This window comes from Hippichthys cyanospilos, chromosome 16, assembly GCF_059441005.1.
Source record: "Hippichthys cyanospilos isolate Australia breed blue-spotted pipefish chromosome 16, RoL_Hcya_1.0, whole genome shotgun sequence".
NCBI classification, from domain to species: domain Eukaryota; kingdom Metazoa; phylum Chordata; class Actinopteri; order Syngnathiformes; family Syngnathidae; genus Hippichthys; species Hippichthys cyanospilos.
In genome coordinates this window covers 13,798,564-13,822,293 of record NC_142384.1, presented here as the reverse complement: position 1 = coordinate 13,822,293, position 23,730 = coordinate 13,798,564, and the positions used below count along the sequence as shown (strand labels likewise).

The 23,730-nt window shown below is 39.1% G+C and overlaps 3 protein-coding genes across 4 annotated transcripts; 2 read left to right on the top strand and 1 right to left on the bottom strand.

Moving 5' to 3' along the window:
* Positions 1-6,794: 6,794 nt before the first annotated feature.
* On the bottom strand, positions 6,795-11,388 carry drg2 (developmentally regulated GTP binding protein 2). Of its 2 annotated transcripts, XM_088437666.1 has the most exons (14): positions 11,220-11,388; positions 10,999-11,080; positions 10,594-10,754; positions 9,884-9,973; positions 9,742-9,802; positions 9,563-9,653; positions 9,414-9,486; positions 8,905-8,995; positions 8,733-8,830; positions 8,582-8,658; positions 8,425-8,513; positions 8,283-8,341; positions 8,125-8,178; positions 6,795-8,009 (listed from the first exon to the last, which is right to left on the bottom strand). In XM_088437666.1, the coding sequence occupies exons 2-14, from the start codon at positions 11,060-11,062 to the stop codon at positions 7,923-7,925; spliced, it is 1,095 nt and encodes a 364-aa protein (XP_088293792.1). In that variant the 5' UTR covers positions 11,063-11,080; positions 11,220-11,388; the 3' UTR covers positions 6,795-7,922. The 2 variants fall into 2 exon arrangements, with proteins under 2 accessions (XP_088293792.1, XP_088293791.1); XM_088437665.1 differs by having other exon boundaries at positions 10,999-11,379.
* Positions 11,389-11,719: 331 nt separating this feature from the next.
* On the top strand, positions 11,720-13,701 carry gfer (growth factor, augmenter of liver regeneration (ERV1 homolog, S. cerevisiae)). The gene is made up of 3 exons (XM_088437667.1): positions 11,720-12,105; positions 12,505-12,704; positions 12,974-13,701. Exons 1-3 carry the CDS (start codon positions 11,896-11,898, stop codon positions 13,134-13,136), a joined length of 573 nt encoding a protein of 190 aa, XP_088293793.1. The 5' UTR covers positions 11,720-11,895; the 3' UTR covers positions 13,137-13,701.
* A 543-nt stretch (positions 13,702-14,244) lies between these two features.
* Positions 14,245-23,723, top strand: syngr3a (synaptogyrin 3a). Its single transcript, XM_088437629.1, has 4 exons — positions 14,245-14,476; positions 17,292-17,526; positions 18,537-18,682; positions 19,105-23,723. The coding sequence occupies exons 1-4, from the start codon at positions 14,375-14,377 to the stop codon at positions 19,315-19,317; spliced, it is 696 nt and encodes a 231-aa protein (XP_088293755.1). The 5' UTR covers positions 14,245-14,374; the 3' UTR covers positions 19,318-23,723.
* The last annotated feature ends 7 nt before the right edge of the window (positions 23,724-23,730 follow it).

Sequence of the window (23,730 nt, the reverse complement as noted above, 5' to 3'; positions counted from 1 at the left end):
TCCTTCAACTATGTCTTTCTTCTGTTCGTCTGCAGCCAAGCCCATCATGACTTTGGAGGCACCCTTGATTTGGACATCGCTCATAGTTTTCAGGTTGATTGCATCTATCCCTTTCTTTACTTGAGGCTTCTCATTGTCTGACATTACATCTTCATCATCCAATGAAGGTGAGTCACTTGGGGGAGGCCGAGGACCCTTCACAGCCGTCACTTTATAAGCACTTCTAACAACTGCTTTACCTTTATCTATATCAAGAGGAGCTGTCACCTTAGCAACAACATCTGCTTCACTCTCATCGCTGTCTTCTTCCTCACTCTTTGACTTTTCTTCTTCTTCAGGTTCTTCCTCTGACTCACTAACAGGTTTACCTCCCTTTCCTTTCTTACCGTCGTCCTTCCCCTTTCCCTTGGCAGATTCCTCCATTTTTTTTGCTCCTTTCTTATCATCCTTCCCTGGCTTTTTAGCATCCTTCGCTCCCTTCTTTGTCTCCTGGGGCTTGCTTTTCTTGGCAACCGATTTTGAGTCAGCTTTTTTGGATGGCATGGTGTCGGCTAGTATGGACAAGTAGCCACGTTGTGGTTAAATTGATTGGTGTCAAGACAGCCTCCTGTCATCATTTCTTGGTTTCTTCAATTGAGTCAAGTTTCACTCCAGGAACGCTGCAAAACTCATCTCAAATTCAGTAAAAGCCGAGCCGAAAAACAAAGTCCTGGATCCCCCCCAAAAATCAATTTGTTTATCCATCAGTGTTAAAACAAACATTTCGTCAAGTCTTAGCTCAAATATTTTGTATATCTTTTTCGCTTTATCTTATGTCTTTCATGAAAATGTTTCACTACTGCCTGTAATCAGATGTCTTGCCTTTGTTTCCCTGAATTCTCACAAACGTAGCATCCAGAAGAAAATAGAAGTTCCTGGTCCTGGGCTGTTTGTGTATGTCATGTAAGTAAATTTGCAGGGTCACGCAGGGAACAAAAGGCTTAGCGAGTCCGTGTAGTCCTTTGTGTTGCTTCCATTGTCATTGTATCCTGCGAGTCCGGGAGTGAATCCTCATCTTGGCTGCCATGCAATCTTTCTCAGGATGTTCCCTCAGCAAAGGGAACTGATAGCAGAGTTTTCTTGGCTCTTGAAGGTTGCCTTCCGTTTTGTTCGAAAGTGAGCGCTGGTCCACTTTTGCACGCCCACTATCAGAGCTTTGTGACCCCTTGCTGCCTTTTGCTAACTCTCTCTGGTTACTGAGACCTAATCCTAATTTGATGTCATCATATCATCATTCTGACAGCATCTGGGAGAGTGTGGTGTGTGTTCCCGGTTGCAAAGAGCACCTTAACGTATCTGCGATACTGTCTCAGGGTAACCCTATCTGCGGACTCGCTTGTGTATGAATAATGGAGGCTGGCTTAGTTGTTGCTAAACTGTGTCTGAGAGGCAAAGCCACACAGAGTCAAAACACAAACACCTGAGGTGGACATCGATAGAAACACCTTGTTGTTCACTCACTTCTTTACATTCATGTTCACACTCATCAATTTACAGTAACACGCTTTGCAAGGGGGTTACCACTTATTTATAGCTAGTTTGGATTTTGTACTCAATTCAACTTGGTCATTTAATTTAGTCATTTTCTACTCACTTTATCAAATGAAAGTGACATCACTACATCACAACAGATACCCCAATAATTCTGAGCCACCGCTAATGCCAACAGACTCAGCAATCATGTACAAGTTTTACAAACAGTTGTAACCATATATAGAAGCCTTTTTTTTAATCATGCTTTTACACCTTTACCCAAAAACACCATATGCATTCCCTTACTATAAAGTTTTATCGAAAACTGAATGATGTTAATTCATTGATGAGGGGCTGATATTCAAGGAGGTCATCTCAGTGGCAGATATGAAAATTTGATGACTGCCACTGTGTTCTACCTACACCGGGCAGATAAAACATTTATCGCAGGCCGCTCTAAATATATCACAAAGCATCACCTCCCACCTTGGCACGCTTCACAACTGACATATTATACATGCGGGCAAGTGTCATGGGTTAACAGCCAGATAGCACAGAGCAGATGGGGAGTAGATAGCTAATGGACAAAAGAAAAGAGCTAATTACCGCTCAAATTGGGCATGAATTTACTTTGCGGCGAGTTGATTTCTCTCGGCAAATCGGCAAAGACAATGCATCATGAATACAATAAAAAAATAGTAGTGGTGGTAGGAGTAGTAGTAATTGTAATATAAAAGAGGCAACAAATTCCAGAAATACTGTGGGATCCACTAAAGCACAGATTGGAAAATTTTAAGCAAAATACAAATGCAAACATTGACCCCAACTCCAAGCTTCTTATCAGAATCATGGATTTAGTGAAAATAATACAAACATTAGATCCACTCATCACTACTTTGTTGGCTAACAATTTAACATATTTTCAAAGGCAAAATTGTGAGAAAACAGTGAGATAGGATCTTGAAATCTGGATATCATATATCCCAAGACATAGGGGCCATGATAAAACGCATGCACACACTTACACACACATTCTGTACATAGTAGTCACCCAGGTAAAGTATAGAACGTTATCAAGTGATCTAGTTGATACGAATCGGGAGGCAATGTACTGTGTTGACTTTGTTGACCTCACAGACACTGATTACAGAATATGAGGACTATATATATATATATATATATATATATATATATATATATATATATATATATATATATATATTTGTGTGTCTGTGTAGAGGAAAAGTTTATTATAGTAACTAACTACCAAAATTTTTATAATTTTTGCAATTGTATTTTTTAACATTGTATACCATCTGCGATGGAATTGAAAGCAAATGTTTGAACAATTGTGTCTCATATTCAAAATGTCTGAAACCACAAATAGTAAAAGAAAAACAACAACAAACTAAGAAATGAAGTGACATGACTAAAAATTGATCAAAGCAACTTGCTAGGTCGGGTAAGAGTGAATGATGGAGTGACAAAAAAGAAATGACAAAAGACGAGTAAGCATTTCTACAGACAAAGAAGGTGAGTTGGAGCATGAGGGGATTGGACTCAGGTTTCTTGTGAACCTTTAAGCTCCATTCACATGTTAACCTTCGCTGCTTGCATATATTGATGATGGACAATGGCAGACCCCTGCTGCTGTTAGCAAGGCCTGACTTCATCTGCGCTTGTAAGCATTTTGGCCCTCACATTTCCACATAGGAATATAAAAATGGTAAGTCAACAACTACAAATCACCATTTTATTTCCGAATGTGTTTTCAAATCCCTTTTCCTGTGGAAATGTTATCAATTCTGATTCTGAGTAAAAATACTTTGTGATCATGAACAGAGTAAAATTGCGATGATATATGGGGCACTGACGCCCCCTAGTGGTTGGTTGGCTACTCACCCCAGCCTGCTTTATTTTTCTTTTCTTTTTTTAACATGTCACGATGACAGCCTTCAGGATATTTGAGTGCGGATCAGATTAAGCACTCACACCCCAGTTGTCCTAGATTATTTTCGTTAAATAGCGATAACAGCATTTTAAAACAAAAACGAAACAAAAAATAGAGCACATAACTTGAAAATCTTTGTTTAAAAACAGTCCACCTCCAAACACGATGTAATGCTGGTCGGAATTTATCATTGATGCTAATGAGAACTCATATTATTGAAATTAATCGGATAGCTCGTCAATATGAACGGAACTCATTAACATCGTTTTTATTGCATTAAGACAAAACATTTTACGTCAAAGAGTAATAAACATGTCTTCAATAATTGTATACTACATTTAAATCATTTATAGTTGTAATAAATAAAAGCTTGTGCCATGGTCCTTGGCGTAAAAGGCTGTTTCTTCAAGAATTATGAAGGATATGAAAAAAGAGGAGAATAGCAAATATTTGTCATTTATATCTAACAGAAATCTTACAAGTTTTAAATTGTCACCTCCCTTTGTCATATCTAACCAGAATGATGTACATAGTAAAACTCAACAAAAAAAAGTCAAACGTATTTGGGGCTTAACATGTCACAGGCTGACAATGAGAAAAAAAATACCCTTTTTGTATGCAAAAAAAGTTCCAATTTACATTGGAAAAAAAAAAATCCATCCAAAACTCTAATTTTCCACGGTAAGAAAAAATCATCAACAACAAAACGCATTATCATGTCTTACCTTCCTACTTAGTTCGCGCCACAGTCACCGGTCATTGTAAAACAACATCCATCGAAGCATTTGCCGTGTCCACACACTATCTGGCTGTCTGGACCTCAGAGATCTTTTCTGGCACATCTGGTCACATTTTATTGCTCACTAAACACACACACACACACAAACACAGAATAAGCTTTCATGGATTACAAGAGCATCTATAGAACAAACTACTATTTGCAAAAACATATGCAACACCATATGACATCTGTGTTTGTCTAAAAATTAGAGGTGCAATATTACATTTCTTTGTAAACATGCTTTATACATGTGTAGCCTGGGTAAACAACTGGATAAACCTATTGTGTGTTGATAGGTGGGATAACACACACACACCAAGCTATCATCATCCCACACCGGTTGCTAACATCAAAGCCTGAAGTGAAACCCCCCTGACAGAAGGTTGTAAGGCGCCGGTGTGTGTGCGCGCGCTTATCAGTGCACCACATATACAATCGGGCACACACACACACAGTCAGAATGTCTCAATGTGGAATGTCAAAGGTTGCGCTATACAACGTTTGAGACAATACACAAAGAGTTGGATGGATGAATGCGCCCCATAAATATAGCTCCACCCCCCAAAAAATGATTAAATCTTCATAAATGTTTGCTCTAAGTCAGCATCGATCATAAAAAGAATATCTGCGCTTCCACAAAAAGAATTATATGTCAAAATTTTATTGTCCACACCATGTAAACTTTCAAAGTGCAGGATGGAAAAGTATTGAGAACTAAGCTGATGAATGACTTTTCAAAAACTAATCAAGGTGATTTCATTTGAGTTTGCAATGAAACAATGCCTGATGTGAAATGGTTTGCACAAACAAGCTCTAAGAAGATGTATGATTATTGCTAAAACAGCTGGAAAAAAACGGTTACGTACGTAAGTATTTAAAGGTGTTCCACAGGGTTCAGTTCTAGGACTCCTGGTGTTTGCGACGTTTTTGCTGATCCTGGCTTCCATCTGAAAGGGTTATTCCACTTTTTTTTTTTAACCATTTTGTAAAAAGTAATTATTTTGCTTGATTATTTTAATAACTACTTAATTTTTCATGTATAAACCCTGTCAATTGTGCTCAAGGCTCAGGTATCGACCAATCCCGGCTAACCTGTTGGTCATGTGATTTTCACAAACTGAGCTTGTGATTGGTCGTTGCCTGAGATGTCAGGGGTATCAAAACAATGGCGTTTCAATGTGTACTCCTCTATTCTATGCTTCCAAATAATGGCTGCAAAAAAATATTGTTAACAATGTGATATGCACGGCACATTGAAACATTGTCTGACGTCAGTAAGCCCGCTATAGTTTGTTGCTGAAGGGGAGTTTACAGGCTTATAGCAACAGACTATTAATGTGTTTGTTCAGATGGTCGCTATATGTCTGCAGAAGCACAAATACATCATCCACGTTTGCGCTGTGTCAACATCACTATAACAAAAATGCACTCTTCTTACATACTCGACAAACAAAGATGAGAAAACATTGTTTGAGAGCTACTTGCATGTCACTGTAAAACCACAAATTTTGCATTCATACATAATGTATGTTAATAGTTATTATTTGATTGTAAAAACTAGCCAAGGTTTTCTCCAAGGGGAGCTTTGCAGAAAAAATTGAGAAGCACAAGGATACATATTTGTCACCTGTTTGAGGCGTTCGTGATTAAACGCTCTGTAGACAAACCTGACTTGTCTTACTACAGACAAATAAACTCAATCAATTAAAACCTATTATGGGAGTACTAAAGAGTTTTAAACGTTCAAATAGCAGTGTACCTGAAGGAATACAACACTGCCCTCTTGTGGTGAAATGAAGCTCCTTGAATAAAATAAAACATTACAATACATACAATACGCGACACTCCTTTAACCCAGTACTGTATTTATATAATATATTGATTAATGTTACATATGCAGGAGAAAAGACTCTAAGAGGTTGCACATATATATGTATTTCTAATTATTTGCAACTTCATGGTTTTATTTTTTTCCAGAAAACAATGGTTCTCAGCCTCTCCTATACGAATATCCAATGGTATGAATTCAGTATTTTATGTGCATGATACATGCACATAAGATGCAACATTGTTTCCTCTTTTCCAGTCAGATAATCATCCATCCATCCATTATATATACTGTTCTCCATACATTATATATACTGTAGTTGACTATCTCACAGTGAGGGACATGTATTCAAAAGAAACTACATATATAAAGTGTTGAGAAACAACGTGAACCGTGCCTAAAAATACTTTTTTTAAAAATACATTTTTATATGCTGAGATTACTCTTTGGCTGCACACAAAAGGAAAAATAATCTGTCAAGGATAGTGTCGTTTTACTCCAGGGCTGTTCAGATTTGACAAAAGTGAAAGATGATCCATGTTGTTTTTGGCAATGATACAGTATTGAAGGGAAAAAAGGCTAAATTTGTACATTAAAAAAGCTCGTTTTGATAAGTCGTTTTTAAGAAATGAGTAATTATAATTATTTAATAAATGAATTATATAAAACTTCATTACAATAGCAAAATTAAATAGACCAGGACAAATCTAGTGAAGAATAAATGCATAAAACATTCTATTTATTGCAATCCATTTTCAGAGGGGAAAAAAACCCATTAACTTAAGGTACCATATATGCTATGACCCGTTTACATAAAGGCTCACTGGGCCAGATTGAAGAACTGTCATATTTTTTCCACCCATGTACTACACAAGAACTCCGGCGATCTTCATGGCATTCACTAGGCTGGAACAGCCTATAAAAACAAAACTGTTGCATCCATTGATGCCAAAAACGATTTTTTCAAATTATCATTACAGCTTTAGTCATTCTGCAAAAAAAATAACTGATGTGAAGGCTAATGAAAGAGCACAATGCTCACCTGTATTCACTGTTACCACACAGGCACACACACACACACTGTGACCAAGTAGCATCAAGTGTCTGCTCCACTCACGCAACGCACACTCAGTCCACTGTACCTGGTTTTGCTCCTCCAGAATTCATCTCTATCATTCCTCTCTTGCCACTCAGGTTATTCCAAAGTTCTCAGTCCGCAGCTGCCTACTACTACACATAATGAAGACATCCTTAGATCATTTTCAAAAAACACAGATGGGACTCCGGAAGCCCCTCTCTCTTTGGTAAAAGGTATCCCCATTTCTCTTCCTCTTCATCCAAGAGATGCTCCTCAATTTTTAATGCTGCCATTGTGCTCATGGGCTTCTGTGTCTGTGTGTATTTGAGAAGCGTGTGCATCGGCTGGGAGTTAGAAAAAAAAAAATAGTCAAGCAGCTGTGTGGTTGGGATGAAGGAAGGAGTTAAGGGTTCAAAGGCGAAAGACCATTACCTGCTGCACAGTGAACACGGAGAAGGGAAAGTATGCTGATAAAGACAAACCTTGTGAGATGTTTAGAACAGAAAATAAAAACAAGGATGTTTGGGTTTTAAAGTTATTTGGAATTTATTCTTCTTTCATCAAGTCTCTCCTCATCAATGAATTTAGCCGTTGAATTAAAAGGGAAATGAATGAACCAACTGAACTTTTTTTTTTTTTCGGTGGGGGGGGATATAAAAGTAATATAGAGATATGTGGATGGATTTCCATTGCAGGCCAGTGCAAATCCACCTGTTACGCCCTGTTTAATGCCACAGCTTTGCAGAGTGTCCACAATCGACTGAAGATCTCTTTACTTCTTGACAATTTGGATGACATCTTCGTGCTCCATGATGTGCGTCAGGCCCACCCTCTGAGGACTGTACTTTGTGCTGGTGCCCTACAAACAAGCGCAACAGTTTAGGGGGACAACTTGCAGAATAACTGTTGAAATGGCTCTAAGTTACTATAAAAACATGCTTGAAAATGAACACTAAATTCCAGTCAAGACTTACCCACACCAGAGCATACTTGAACTGGCTCGCTAAAGTTCTGTGGATACGATGGCACTGCAAACAAACATACGCAATGTTGGTTTAAGTCAAGCCAACTACTGCAGTAGGCAGAGATGACATGTGGCTTTCTGGCACATATTTGCTGAGAATCTACTGACCACGTGTTCGACACTTGCTCCTCTTCTCATGATGATGGCGTCAGAGAAATCTGGCCGCTCTGACGCGGGGTGACAAACAACACAGGTTGATGAAAAAAAATGCAGAAATGATTTAGGAGCCAGAATTGTGTGTATACAGTACCTCCTCTTTTCTTGGTAAAAATGCAAATCAAAGCCAAGTATTCCCACAGCGTCTCTAGTAGGTAATCCAGATTGAGCTTCATCCCACAACTAGTAAAAGAAGAGCAGTCAGTTAACCACCAAATCAACACATACATACACAAAGTAAAACGCCTGACCTGATAACAACACTGTGAGGTCTGCGAGCCAGGCGGTCCACCTCCTCAATAGAGATTTGATCCACCTTATTGTACACCTAATTGACATTTAAATAGATCAATATGTGCAAAAAAAAAAAAAAACGTTGAAAAGCAATAAACAACATCTTACATATAGACAAGGCATGTAAACTCTATTCCCGACGATGACATCAATGAACTCGTCCGGCGTGCTGTCCTCCCTGAAGAGGACTTCTGCGTTAAAGATTTCTGATGGCCGGTTAATGAAAACAAGCGTATGAAACGCTATTTCGTATTTCTGCTTTCCTGCTTGTGAAGGATACTGTACTCATGAAGGATGAGCTGAACTAGCTTCTCTGAACATTGGGTTAGAGGTACTGTGGAGTTGTAGGATAGCCCACCACCTTTCTTTTGCTATGGAGACACAGGGGGGAATAACATACAGCAAGAATTGTCAATAAATTAATTAAAATCTGTAAGTAATTGATCTAATGAATCACTTTTTAATCTCAATTTCTGAGAAAAACCAGACTGACAACTCTCACATGCCCTTCCATTTTCATGAGGGTGCCCTCCCACCCACAACAGGAGCGATTATAAAAACTATAAAACAATTATTAAAATGATCTAACAATCTAATCAGCAAACGGAAAGCATAAAGAGATTAAAAAATAGAATAATGCAATTAAAAATATGACTCTTTCACTATGAATGCAATTAACTGATTAATCTGTTATTTTGACATTATGTTTGTCCACTTGGATACAGAAAAGTGATCAGGCAAATTTGTCCATACATGTGAATGTGATTTGGAATGAGACAAACAGCTTACCTTGAAATATATATTGGGTTTTTCCCTGTTCAGCCTAATGCCCACCGACTCCAACTCTTTTTCTAAAAGTGCTCTGAAGAGAGAAGTCAAAAGTCACTGGTCTACACACACAACCACGCACGCACAAAAAACAACTTTGCACCACTCACCTCTGAACATCCCCTTTGGTGGCATCCAGCATCATGATGACAACGTCTGCTGTCCTGGCAACGGCAATGACCTGACGACCCCTTCCCTTACCTGTCAGTGTAAAACGAAAATCATCCACGCTGGGAAAGTCTGATGAGATAGTTGCTCAGTCAGCAACCATGATTGAGCATAAAACTACCTTGAGCAGCGCCCTCGATGATCCCTGGCAAATCCAGCAACTGGATGTTAGCCCCTTTGTACTAAGTGGAAAAAAAACACAAAAGTGTGAGCGGGAAAAGATCCATAACAATTGAGATGTGTAGTGATGTGAATTAGTGTACCTCAATGACACCTGGTATACAGGTGAGAGTGGTGAACTCATAGGAGGCTGCTTCACTGGCAGTTGAAGTCATCAAGCTGAGGAAAGTGGACTGTAGCACATGAAAGTGTGTCACTTTCCCAATATTTAAATCTCCTCTTACTAATGTTACAAGTGGGCTTGTCAGCACAACATGTCATTTTTTCAGCTTATTAGACATTACTACTATTACTATACTAACCAAACTTCTCTTGACCACTGCATTAGTTTGACCTAAATATAACATTTTTAGAGTAACAACTCAGTACTGTCATTTTAATTTGTCCACTGATATACTAATTCTTGTCTTTATCATGTTTAATCTTTATTATGTTATTTTGTTAAGAGCTGTGATTATGCTTTCTATTTTAGCATGTGGCATCTCAATATCAACACAATGGCTCTTATTCCACTTTTGAATTTGTTCCAAATTTTCCTGCCTGACAAGCTCAAAAGAGACGCTACCTTCATGACATTCAGCCCTCAGCTGGTTATGAGCCACTGGATGTTTTGTATTGGGGGAGTTTAAATTAAAATAGCTCTCATTACAAATAACATTTTCCTACCCATAAAGTTTCATGTCAGATATATGGTATCAGGTGTGAAGCATTGGAGGATTTTTACATGAAAAAAAAAACACACAGGAAAAAAAAAAAAGTCTCACACCTCTATCACCAAAATAAGAGGACATACCTTTCCTACTGAGGGGAAACCAATAAGAGCAACGCGTGCATCTCCAGATTTCATTACATCGAAGCCTTCGCCTTTGGCCCCCGCCGACTTGGAGGGCTCCAACAGCTGAGATCTGTATTTTGCTAACTTGGCCTTCAGCAAGCCCAGATGATACTCAGTGGCTGTGGAACAAAAGAAGTCATTCACCACAGAGCAGCACTATTATTCTGCAAGTGTCATCTTTACTTGTTCGTGTGGAAACCGATAACACTAAAGTTCATTGTAAACGTTGTCATTTTGATTTAAAAGCACCTGTGATAAGTTACATATAATGTTGTTTCCAAGGCAGGTGTCACAGTGGCATGCCATTGCCATAAAACACTCTAAAGTTCATGCTCATTGCTAGCAATATCCTCGCCACATTACCTTTGTTTTTCTGCGTCCGAGAGATTTCTCTCTCAATTTCGGAGATTTTCTCCAAAATCCCCATTATGTCAGTTCAGCTGGACTGCAAGTTGCACCGCCAAATTAAAAAAAAAAACACAGAAACGTGTCAATGTAGCTGGGCTAGCCAAACCGCTAAAAAGCTACGTAAAACATTGTCAGTCAGAAAACACGTTTTAAAAGGACGAGCTCTCAAATCCCACCGTTGTTGAAATGATGATGCGCATTCACAATGTGTGGCGCCTACAGCTTTCAAGGCTGAAAAAATACTCGTTTAAACTTCAACATAAGCTTCAATGCTCAGCATGCTTCCGATGAGCAAAACCCTGGCAGCCTCAGTGCAGCTGGGGGGCGGGGGAAGGGGGGGGTTCTTCTTCGTTTACAACAGTATTGGCCTCAATGGACTTAGGGTGCAATACTGCCACCTTGTGCGAGGAGACTGAATCACTAGCCAAAAAAAAAAAACCTTGCTCACAGGGCACGTTTAAAAATAGATAGAACCAGATCAATCGTATAATTGAAAAACAATATGATTTATTGTCTTTGCGTATCTAAGTAAAAAAAAGTTGCATTCACGTTTAACAAGACCGCCGTTGCAGCGAGTTTCACCTTGGCGTTCCGTTTTAAACCACTAGATGAGGGTATTTACCAACGTATAGAAAAAGACCACGCCCCGTTTATCGTCATACCCGGAAGTCTTACACACTTTCTCGACTCTCGCTTCCGTCCAGAGACATGACTTACATCACACTGGGAAAACATGCGGGTTAAACATGTTAGATCGTTACAACAACTATAGCACTTATAATATTGATATTTTTGCAACCTGTTAAGCGGTCAGTGAACAATTATTTTTAATTGCTGGATCGGAGGACAAATATGTCTGCGTCCTCATCCCAGAAAGACGCATCATCCTCCAGTTCACCTGGTTTTGATGGTTTTCCTTTTGCGTTGGCCGGCAACACTTCTGATGACAACTCCAGTGGGGATCAGCAGCCAACAGGAGTGAAAAAGAAGCCGTGTCGCGCTTGTTCGGACTTTAAATCATGGATGAAGACGCAGAAACAGCAGACAGCTGCTCCTGTGCAGGTGACATGAGGCCAATGCAAGTTGCCAGGTGTTTTAGAGGTCATCGAACTTTTTTTCCCCCCGCGAAGGGCCGTTTGACGGAATATTATAACGTTTTAGTGAGCTGAGGAGCTTCAGTTTGAAAAACTGCATTTTGTGGAATCTTTGTGACAAGAAGTTCTGTTGAAGTGAGTTGAGGATTTCATTTTGGCTAAAGCAGTACTTTGGTGCCATTCTGTGCCATCAAGTCAGTCAATAGTAGGTGCTAACATAGTCTTAATTTTAGCTTTCTTGGAAGTTGTGAAGAACAATTGTTTTTTCAGTCGTTTTACTAGGCAGATTCCAACAAACTAGTGCAAATCAATGGACGACCATTTCTGCTGTCCAGCGCATCACTATTCAACCTCTCATTTGTTTCAGGTCTCTCAAGCTGAGCAAGAGCCAGCGTGCCCACTGGACAGGCAAGAATTGGGACGTAACACTTGGTCTTTTTTGCACACCATGGCTGCATATTATCCCGACAAACCATCTGTCAGCCAGCAGCAAGAGATGGGCCAGTTCATTAACCTCTTTTCCAAATTCTTCCCCTGCGATGAATGTGCAGAAGACCTGAGGAACAGGTCAGACCCAGGGTTTCACAATAGTTATGATTTTTCATGGTGATGAGTTTTTACATAGTGGGTGATTTAAAAAAAAAAAGGGGGGGGGGGGTCAAATTTCCATCATGTCTCCTTTAAGAGGAACAATCAAGTCCCTCAAATACACACCACTTTTCTCAAAAGAAAAAAAATAATTAACTCATTAACATTAGGTAACTATTTTAAGAAATTCAGTATCCTGTCTTTTTTTTGGAATCACATTTTCAAATGACATCATCTCCTCTTCACAGATTAAAAACTAATCAGCCGGATACCAGCAGCCGTCACGCTCTGTCCCAGTGGTTTTGTCGAATCCATAACAACATCAATGTGCGTCTGGGCAAGCCGGAGTTCGATTGCTCCCGAGTTGATGAGAGGTGGAAGGATGGATGGAAAGATGGATCCTGCGACTGAGAGAAACCCTCACAGATGTTTTGACGCTATCTGCTTTGGACGTCATGTGACAGGAAATGAATGAATGGTCATGTTTTTTTTCCAACGTTGCAGTCTACCAGAATATTTGTTTTCATAAACAAAATTTAAAGGTGAAAAAAAACTGTTGTAGACCAACACTAATAGTGAAACATTTGGACTGTGACAGGACACTATTGCATATGGACATCTGTACTTTTTGTGTTCTAAACATTGCAACAAATGGTACTAAAAGCGCTTTACACTGATTACTCATTTACTTACTGATGATGCAGAAACAGGAGAAACTGGGGGTTCAGTGTCTTGCTGAAGGAAATTTTGACACAATGGTCGGGGAATCGAACCCTCAACTTCCCAATTGGGAGTCGATGACTCTACCGCTGAACCTCGCTGCCCCTGAAATTAAATACAACCTTAAAGTGATTTTTTTTTTTCTAATTAAATGCTTGGCTGTTATTCTGCATTGTGAGACCACCAATTAACATTCTCAACATTGTTGTACTGAAATTGAATCTGTTATAACCATATAAAATTTTCAACAAACAGATTCATCATGGGTAAACAATTTAGTTGGAAGCCACAGGACTGCTTGGGTATACACGGGCGCTATTAATAAACACTAAAAGGGGCACACTTACATACCAGTCTCCTAACATTTCACCTTGACCTGAACAGATTTTGATTCATTGCACATTATACAAAACCAGTGTGAAAATACTATATTACAGAAAACCCAGACAAATTTGTATTTAAAATATATAGACAGACACAAGATCGAATAATCAACAGATGACTAAATATTCTATTGTTTTTAAATATATATATATATATATATATATATATATATATATATATATATATATATATATATATATATATATATATATATATATATAGATATATATATAGATAGATAGATATATAGATATAGATATATAACCGTACGAATGTCGAAGCCATTAGGTATGTATTTAAATATTCCACAGTCATGATTTAGCATTGCAGTATTGATCCCTATGCGCTCCCAGTAAGGGCGAGAGCAACCCTCGTGCTCGTCGCGCGCGTGGCCGCTTTGGGAGAGGCGTGAACGCGCAAGCAAGAGTGTCCCTGCAGCAGAGGAGAGAAAAGCAAAGCTGAGCAGCGCGTGCTCCGGAGCCGCGAGGAGGAGAGAGCGCGAGCGAGAGAGCGAGCGTCGAGGAGCGTTCACGGAACCAACGAAGATGGACGGAGTGGGATCGTTTGGAGCGGGCCGCGCCGGCTCCACTATCGACCCTATTTCTTTCGCCAAACAGCCACAGACCATCCTCAGAGCCTTGTCGTGGGTGAGAGATGTTCTTTTTTTCTCATTGTAAAATTAGTTACGCTACTGATGTTTGGGCGCGTGGGTTATTATCGTAGCTGCGCGAGCCTCGTGACGAGGTCCTCCTGCACACATCAACGATGGAAAAATAAATAAATACACGAACTATAAATGGCGTGCGTGAAAATGAGAAAGGTGATAAACACTGTGTTCCTTGGTGTGTTGATGCAGAGGAGAAAAAAAAAAAAACAAGGCCCAGCGTCGACCGTTTCTCTATTACAGATGTTCAAAAAAAAAAAACACAAACGCAACATAACACCACCTTTCCTTTTTTAAATCCAGTAAACGTCCTATGATTATGCTTCTTTAAATGACCCAAATCATCCATATTCACATCAAACCATGTTATTTGTTGCTTTTAAATGATTTTGATGTAAAACCATAAATTGTTGAGAAAATTAGCTGCCTATTTGCCTTAAACGTCGTCGTCTGTCATGCCACCTGTGATTGGTCCGTGAACGCCACTGCGCACACACGCAGGCAGGCCCACCTACTCCCGCCGTGGCATGACGTTTGTGAGGAAACGTCACTTCAGGGTGACACACAGAAGGTCTTCTTCCCCCCACCGGCACTACCGATGTGGGAATGTCTGTGATGTAACGGTGTGAAATTAGTGTAAATATTAGACACGATAGGCTTGTGTGGCTCAGACTGCTTGTTGACATTGGCACTGCTGAAAGGTTCCATATCTGATTAGAACTGGATTTACTGACAACAGTGTACAGGGTGCACTAAATACAAACAAGCTCCATCCATCCATCCATTTGTCCTCGATCTGTCCGCCCGTCCCCTTCATCCGTCCATCTATAGCATTGCCTATTCATCCATCCATCCATCCATCCATCCATCCATCCATCCATCCATCCATCCATCCATCCATCCATCCATCCATCCATCCATCCATCCATCCATCCATCCATCCATCCATCCTTTCCTGCCGTCTTCAATTCATCATTTAACATGACGAAGTACATAGACTCTTTGCAGGCTATTTTTCCACACACAATGCAACACATATGAAGTGGCTAAGGCCTATGAAACAACTTTAAAACCCATGTAAAGCCTATTATTACATCCTTATGTGCGCAATCAGAAAGATTGAAGTAATTTTAACAATGATATTTCTGTGATCTTTGCAGGTGCACTTTGTTGCAAAAACACCAAGTCACTCAAACCACCTGTGTATCTAAGCAGATTAGAAGCACACACGTGATTGTGGCTCCGACATTCTCCCTTTGTGTGTCCTTCCAACCATCATATGACCCACACACCCATGTGTGTGTGTGTGTGTGTGTGTGTGTGTGTGTGTGTGTGTGTGCGTGTCACATGGCCCTGTTCTGCCATCCACTGTTACTCAATTGACCAGTTTGTGAATATGTGAGATGAATAAAGGCGATTTATGAAGGCGAATAGTTGGATCATTATGAAGTGAAATTAATGGTATAGCATTTGAATTTGCTACTCATATCGCTTATGCTTTTAAAACAAACATACACAACACATGCGCGCGCACACGCACACACTCACAATGCCTCAGGACTGTTTGATTCTGGAAAGGAAGCGAAGCATCAAACTCTCCGGTCAGTCGTAACAAAATGATGGAAATTAGGTTAATGCCTTTGGTCTGAGCGCATGCCGAGAGACGTGAGCTTGCAACACTGCCAAGTGTGTTTTTTAAAGAGAATTGTGTCTACTAAAAGTAATCAACAAATAATTACTGTCTAGTCTATTGGTTTTACAAAGAGTACACCGAGAGAAATTGGGATAAGACATAACGGTTCATAAATTGCAGCGTTTGGATTATTCCTCTGAAAAATACTGTGCTACATTTGGAGTATGGATACTTGAGTAACAAAAAAAGTGATACAAGAAGGAAAAGTAACAAAGTCTTCTTCTGAGAGGGCGGAGCCATAGTGTTGATTTTGTCTCAAATACAAGCATAGAAACGTGTATATTAAAGACAGCATTTTCATTAGTTCCGTATATTATTATGCTATATATTATTTATATATGTATTTATTTTCTTTTAACAGATGCATTTGTAACTATTTACCTTCTGCGGTATTTGAGACTAGTCCCAATTGCTGGCTGCAACCTTTACTTTTGACCATCAGGAGGAATTCTGCTGTTTTCTTTTATCATTGTCCACATAATTAGAAAATAAAAATAAAACATTGTCAATCCTGTCTGCCGCTGACTAGTTCAAATGCAGGCGTTCTTGAGCTCATTTGGTAAAGAACTTTGTTAGGGCTTGCTACAACAGAATCGTTGTTGCTATCATTGCAGTCACAGCTGGGTGCTTTGCATTTATGTGTTAGGCTAAACATGAGATGTTTCTGTGGGATGAAAGCTCCTTCTTACAAAGAATGCACATGACTACTTTCATCAAATGTTACGTCGAGCCTTTTTTTAAGGTTCCAATCGACAATTCTCCCATGCCATTTTCACATCTTCATTCTGCCTCTAAAGTTGCCTTCCCACGCTACAACAGGAGCCTATCAGGTTGTGACAAACACAGTGACAGCCAGTGTTCACTTTGGGGTGTGATCCATAAAAAGGGAATGTAATCAGCATACAGAAAGCATTAAATTAAAGATGAAAAATCTGATTTAAAAAAAATATTTTTTAACTACGACTATAATTCATTGATAATCTGTTATTCTGACACTACTTGTCTTTTTCTGTAGTACCTCAGTCAGTCAAAAAAAACAAAAAAATTTTGCTTTTGTCTAACACTGCAATTTTTTTGATCATCTTTTTCTATCGCTGTTGTAAAGATCTTCTCGCTGGTGGTGTTTGCATCCATCGTGAACGAGGGCTACGTGAACATAGGCAGCGAGCGTCTCTACTGCGTCTTCAACAAGAACGCGGACGCATGCAATTACGGAGTGTTCGTTGGCCTGGTGGGCCTGCTGGCCTGCTCCTTCTTCATGCTGCTCGACTACAAATTCTCTTCTATCAGCTCTGTCAAAGACCGCAAGAAGGCCGTCATGCTCGAGATTGGCTTTTCAGGTGAGGTGTTGTTCAAGTAAGGACCAGAAAGAAATAAAATGTGTTGTTCCATGAAAGGAATACTTGTGAATAGCTATTTTTGCACAATATGAATGTTAAAAGTATATGGAAAAAAAATGGATTTAAAAATTAGTATACATTAATGTTCTTTGCACAGGATTTTTTTCTGAATAAATAAAGCATATTAAATGTTTTTTTTTCGGTTTATTACAGTAATTATCAATTAATTCCTTTGCAGTCACCGCTTATTCCCATAAGGGTAGTTGTCTAACCTAGCCGTCTTCAAGGAGCAGGTGGCGGACACCCAGGACAGGCTGCCAGCCAATCGCAGTTATATTAATTCAAATAGATTAAAATTATAATCGTCCAAAATGACTGCTTATGAAAAAGATCTAGATTTCTATTTTGGGGCCATATTGGCCAGGCCTAGTTTCTGCAGATATAAATAAATCTAATGTAATGCTTTTCAATACCATGATTAAAACTGTACATTTTCAAATTAAAAGCAAATTAATTGTAACATGAAGCAACTTATTACTCGTGTGATCTAGTGACTCCTTTGCTAAACACTGTATGCCTTAAAGCGTTATAGTAATGCACATTGTCATTAATAACACAATTTCCTGTCAAACAAACCGGGGATAAAATCTCTTTTCTGGAGTTGCTGGATAAAATAAATCTAGGCATAGCACTAACAAACGTAGTTCCAAAGTTAAATCAATCAGACACAGATGGGACAGCATTTTTTTAAGTGTTTTGTTTTCATCCAAAAATGCTTTCACTTGGTGTAGACTATTGAAAAAAAAGGTTAAGAATCACTTCTTTAGAAGATGCTTGGGGGGCCCCTTTAGATGCACACAAAGCTGTCCCACTTCCTTTTATGTGATCAATGAAATGTCACACCACGAGAAATAAAGAGAAACAAAACCTTTAAGGTTTCATTCAAGAAAGCATCAGCTGATGTGCGCGTCCCTCACATTACAAAGCGGCCGTGTCTCTGTTCCTGGTAGGTTTCTGGGCCTTCTTGTACTTTGTAAGTTTCTGCTTCCTGGCCAACCAGTGGTCGCGAACAACGACCGATGAGCTACCCCTCAACCAAGGCGCTGATGCGGCTCGGGCTGCGATCGCCTTCTCTTTCTTCTCTATCATCACATGGGTAAGAAACCGAAACTATACTTGCACCTTGAGGTACGAGTCACTCAACTCGCTAAATTTTGCTGAACGGCGACGGCGAATTCACCTCAATTCGTAATAAGTCATCAAAAAAAGATTTTTTTTTTATGCTTCTCCTGGTTGAAGCTGACTGTCAAACATAAACCGAAGACTTTTTTTTTAAATGCAAAACATATTTTATGTGACGTCATTGGTGAAAACAAAGCATCCTTGTTCAAAGTGTCTTCATTCAATAAGAATTAATATCATAATGCCGCCATGTTAGACAATGTCGAAATTGACATCACAACTACACTCGCGAACACCATGTGACCAAAACCGAAAAATGTGACTGTGTATTCTGCTGGCTGCTAACACGTTACATAGCCACTCCTTCTAAGTGCATTCATCCAATTGTGCTTCCAGGCTGGTCTTACAGTGCGTGCGGTGCAAAAGTACCTGCTGGGCACTGACATGACCCTGTTCACCTCAGAGCACCTGGACGGAGCGGCCCCCACCCAGCCGTTACCCTCTAACTCGCCAGGGGGAGGGGGCACCACCGACCCCACAGAGACCTACCAAAACCCTCCGTTTACAGAGAACAACGCTGCACCCACATACCAGGTTCCCATTTACTAGAGGTGATAACGTCGAAAAAGAAGAAGAAATTGCTCTGTGTCTTGGCCCACTCGCGATGGCGGCGGGCCCGATTGTCAACGGCGGTACGAAAATCTCCGGTTTTGTTTCCTCCTCTTGTTGTTTACGAGAACATTCCAGCTTTATCTGCACTTTTCTACACTCGCTTTCATGCAGATTAGAATAAGAATACCAATCGAAAGAAAAAGAAAACAAGAGGAGGAACCATGGAAGAAGAGGTCACATTGCGGTATTCACACACAAACTAGGATATCAACCGGTAAACAGTATATGACAAAAAGCACCTTCACTTGAAATATCAGCTATTCCCTCTCATGCCAAACTGCCCTGGGAGGATGTGTTTTTTTTTTTTATTTATTTCATTTGAATTTGTTTTCTTCTCCTCTTGCTGCGGTTAAACAGTGATCATGTGTATGGAATCTGCATGTTTCCAAATGTAGAGATAGCAACTGAAGTGCCATACTGTACTGACAGTGAACTTCGCTGAGTAGATCTACACATGCTCAACATCATCATCACCAACACAATGATTTTTTTGTGACTTAAGTGCAATATCTCACATTCTCAGATTGCTGTGTACTATGCTGTACTTTGGTGTAAGTAGACTACTTTGCCGTAGGTTTAGAAAGTGAAACCACATCCTTGTCTAACGTCACTATGACATTTCGACCCAAAAAATAATGTGACCTATAATCTATACAAATGAAAAATATGTTTCATGGATGTTTCATTCAAGTGTTCTTTAGGCGTTTCGATTTTCAGTCGGCTTTTTATGCATTGTATTCAGTAAGTATAAGGATTTTACACACCACTGTTTATATGCAAGAGTTATGTGAAAAAAAAAGGCATTTCAATACATTCCGCTATTAATCTAACCTGTACAACAAAATGACTTTCTATTATTGCTGTATAAAATCAAGGTTGAAACTTTTGGGCATAATTCCAAAAGGTTTGTTTGGCGCAAAGACAGTTTTGCACAACAGTGAAATATGGTGGCGATAGCATCACGTAAATGTCAAACTGGGGACTTAAGTGTATTCAAATGGATACTCTCTTGTGACACGGCATTTCTTCATTTTTTCAAAATATTCCTGAGAAAACATTAAAAAAAATCAATTTGATTGTAAAAATTATAGGTCATATCACAAAAACCTTGCCACAGGGGTGTGTAGACTTTTTCTATCCACTGGAAAGCAATGTATTCCAACACTTCAATTCAAAAAGCAAATTTAATGTTATTATAGTTTCAAACTCCACAGAAAGTTTGATTCAAATTTGTAGAATGTCCACAATTATCTTGTAACCTTGAAAACCATCAAAACTCATAAAAAAACATTATTTTTAAGATAGAAACTAACTAGAAATTGACCTTGTGAAAAGCGTGATCTTTAAAGCTGACTGTATAATGAATTTTAGTTTCTAAAATATTTTTCTTGCGATACTCAAATTTCTTGACATGTATAATTGAGTACCTGTATATAGTGTAATCCCTGTAACAAAAGTAGCTTTTCGATCAGAAAGCCCTGCTTATATGTCACATTATCTTTTACGAAAAGTTCATTTGTAAGATAACGGGTGTGTTCACTTTCTGTCAATCTTCAACCAATCATAGGCTCAGCCTCAAATGACACACTCTTTTCAGCGTTGAATTGTACTATCAAACCTCAGGCAAATTTGACTTGTACAATTTTGAATCCAATTCAAGCTTTAAAGGAGTATTTATTATTGTCACGCATGTCATTGTGAAACACAACATAGTTCCTCCCTGATCGAGGTGGACTCCACCCAAATGTACGTTATGAATTTCTGTACCAGGGAATGTAGGCGGTGTGTCATTTGAGACGGCGTCCTAGGTTGAATCTCGTCTTGAGTGAGTAGGGACGATTTGTACGTCAGGTGTGTTTCGGTTTACTTTTTGGAAGCTGCCAAACTGCCCTATGTTCTTATGAAACTTTTTTTTTTTTTTCGTTTTGAGCACATTACTGTCTGTTTACGGGGAAACGCAAGAAAGGTCGGATAGATAATATCATGTGGTCACATGCCAAATTAAGTCTCCTTTTGGATTCTGTTGCCATGGTGAGAAAGAGAGAGAAGGACCACTAAGGTGTAACCGTGACAGCCATGTGTGTAAGATAGCGTGTGCGAATGTGTTGTGTTCAAATTATTTAAAAGAACAAATTTAAGGACTGAGCAAGGACATTGCAATGGTAATTAACTCATTCACTGCCATTGACGGCTATGGACGTCATATATCCATTTTCAGTGGGCTGGCAGTGAATAAGTTCATATGAATGTTTTACCAAATTTAAGTTTTGTAACTACTAAGTGTAGACTTGCCTGTGGTGAATTTGCTCCCGCGAAACAGCGCCCTCTGTTGGAGAGAGCTAGTACAGCTGCAAAGGGACAGCAACGGCTCTTACTACAACAGGCAAACGCATGATTTTATTGTATGAAACTAACACTGTAAATCAACAGCCATGAATGCATCTGACAGCGTCCTCTATCGTTTTACTAATAATTCAAATAGTTAGGATGCGAATGAATGCGCGCTATCCCAAAAATAAATGCATGACGCTGCTGAGCTTCAGGGGGAAACTGTTTTATTTCTGGTAAGGCTCCACGACAAAAATGGGACAAGGAGTGTTTTAGTGGCACCTCCTGCCGACTCTTATTCAATTTCAATGTCTCTGATGCTACAATCACATCAGCTGAGTCCCAGTGAAAGTAAACAATTGGGAGTTAAAGCAACAGCGATGCTCAAGTGAGCAGTTATAGAGATACAGAAAAAAATCAGATTTTTATATAGGATTCACCAAGCTGCAATTAGAAAATTTAATTGGGTTTGAATATGACATGAACTCCACGATCGTTATTTACTGTCACTGATTAAATCAGATGAAAAGATGAATCACTGAATGTTTTTATGGTATTTTAGGTCAATTTCCAAACAGATTTTCTTGTGGCTATCTGAAATGTACTAACGGTTGGTAATATTGAGACTGCGTATGGCGGATATAACTCTCATTTTTACTGCATTTGCTCAAGTAATGGCCTTTAGTAGAGTGAGACAAGGCATCCAAATTAATGGCACCAAAAAAAAAAGTCACAGAAATGAGCAAAGATCCTGTCAAATGTTTTCAGAGATTTGCTCTGAACTAATTATGCGAAGGAAATTATTGACAGTGTGCAAAGATTGACAACTTGTAGGACGTAATTGGGGATTCTTTTCAAATTTTGAGGGGGCGTGGCTAAAATGTTTCCCAGTAATGTATTCTGACTGACTCATAGATTTTTGCCCCACTGAACTGGAACACCGTTATTTAATGTACATCGGTTAGCAATTAGCTAGCTCGCTATGCTAACATTTAGAAAACACATCTTCGCTTCGGATAGTCTACTTAAAGGCTGTCGTTGTCAGCCATGAATGCAGGCATATTACCTATAAAAAAAAAAACAAGCATGAGCCAGGACAGTTGCGAGGGACCATTTTGAGGCGTATCCTGCAATCTAAGTGTGGATAAAGAGTGTAAAGAATGGATGAATTGATATCCAATTAAAGGCCTCTGCCTAAATAGATGCAAACTATATTTGCAAACTGCAGTCGATGAAATAAATGCTGATATCAGTTTTGCTGATTGAATATCAACACATGTGAGGACATAATCAATTGGGAAGCCGATGTGGAAGCAGTAGAGCGATGTAAAGCGTGGCTTGTGTGTGAATGATGGTGGGGTCAGGTTGTATTGTTGTTCTATTTTCTGTCAGTCACTGTGGTAGATTAAAAAAATACAAAGTCCAACATTCTGTGTTTTGTGCTCTGGCCCATGTACACTGCGCTAGTGTTGATTGATTGTAAAATTCAGTATAAGTAAATGGAACATGTATGTGATGATGTCCAGGGTCTGGTATGTCCTGTAATCCTTTTAAAGAAAACTATCTATATTATAAATGATTAATGCACTCTATTGAAATATTTTAAGCACTCCTAAATGGGCCATGGACACAAAAATCAAGTCTGTGATCATGCTGTAGTTTTGTTGGACTGAGATATACTAAAAGTGATATGTAGTAACGCTGGTGCTGTTAATTGTGAGGGTTCCAGTGTAATTTTTTGCATGGATGTTAACAATTTTTTTCCTCTGTCAAATTGATGATGGAAATCAAAAAGCCCATAAACTAACAAGTGACTTTTTATTTTAGCGTGCTGCCCTTTTATGATGATGCGTCGAGTTTTTTTTCCTTGTTTTGCCAGTGTTTGACTTCTTCTGTGTAACAAAAAAAAAGAGGAAAAAGAAAAACGCTGTGTACAGACAGGTGTTACGATTTCCTGATTGTCTCCAGACTGCAGTCTGAGCATCACTCCCAATAAAAACAAAATAAGGAAAGGCCTTTTGT

Bases quoted from the DNA above. Each gene is read 5' to 3' on its own strand.
- drg2 (XM_088437666.1), bottom strand. From the start codon at position 11,062: ATGGGGATTTTGGAGAAAATCTCCGAAATTGAGAGAGAAATCTCTCGG. The intron at 9,487-9,562 runs GTGAGTGGTGCA...TTCTCTCTTCAG, and splicing joins ACCAAAGGGGATGTTCAGAG to AGCACTTTTAGAAAAAGAGT. The intron at 8,179-8,282 runs GTCAGTAGATTC...GTTTGTTTGCAG, and splicing joins GAGCAAGTGTCGAACACGTG to TGCCATCGTATCCACAGAAC.
- gfer (XM_088437667.1), top strand. From the start codon at position 11,896: ATGTCTGCGTCCTCATCCCAGAAAGACGCATCATCCTCCAGTTCACCT. The intron at 12,106-12,504 runs GTGACATGAGGC...CATTTGTTTCAG, and splicing joins AGACAGCTGCTCCTGTGCAG to GTCTCTCAAGCTGAGCAAGA. The intron at 12,705-12,973 runs GTCAGACCCAGG...TCCTCTTCACAG, and splicing joins GCAGAAGACCTGAGGAACAG to ATTAAAAACTAATCAGCCGG.
- syngr3a (XM_088437629.1), top strand. From the start codon at position 14,375: ATGGACGGAGTGGGATCGTTTGGAGCGGGCCGCGCCGGCTCCACTATC. The intron at 17,527-18,536 runs GTGAGGTGTTGT...TGTTCCTGGTAG, and splicing joins GCTCGAGATTGGCTTTTCAG to GTTTCTGGGCCTTCTTGTAC. The intron at 18,683-19,104 runs GTAAGAAACCGA...TTGTGCTTCCAG, and splicing joins TCTTCTCTATCATCACATGG to GCTGGTCTTACAGTGCGTGC.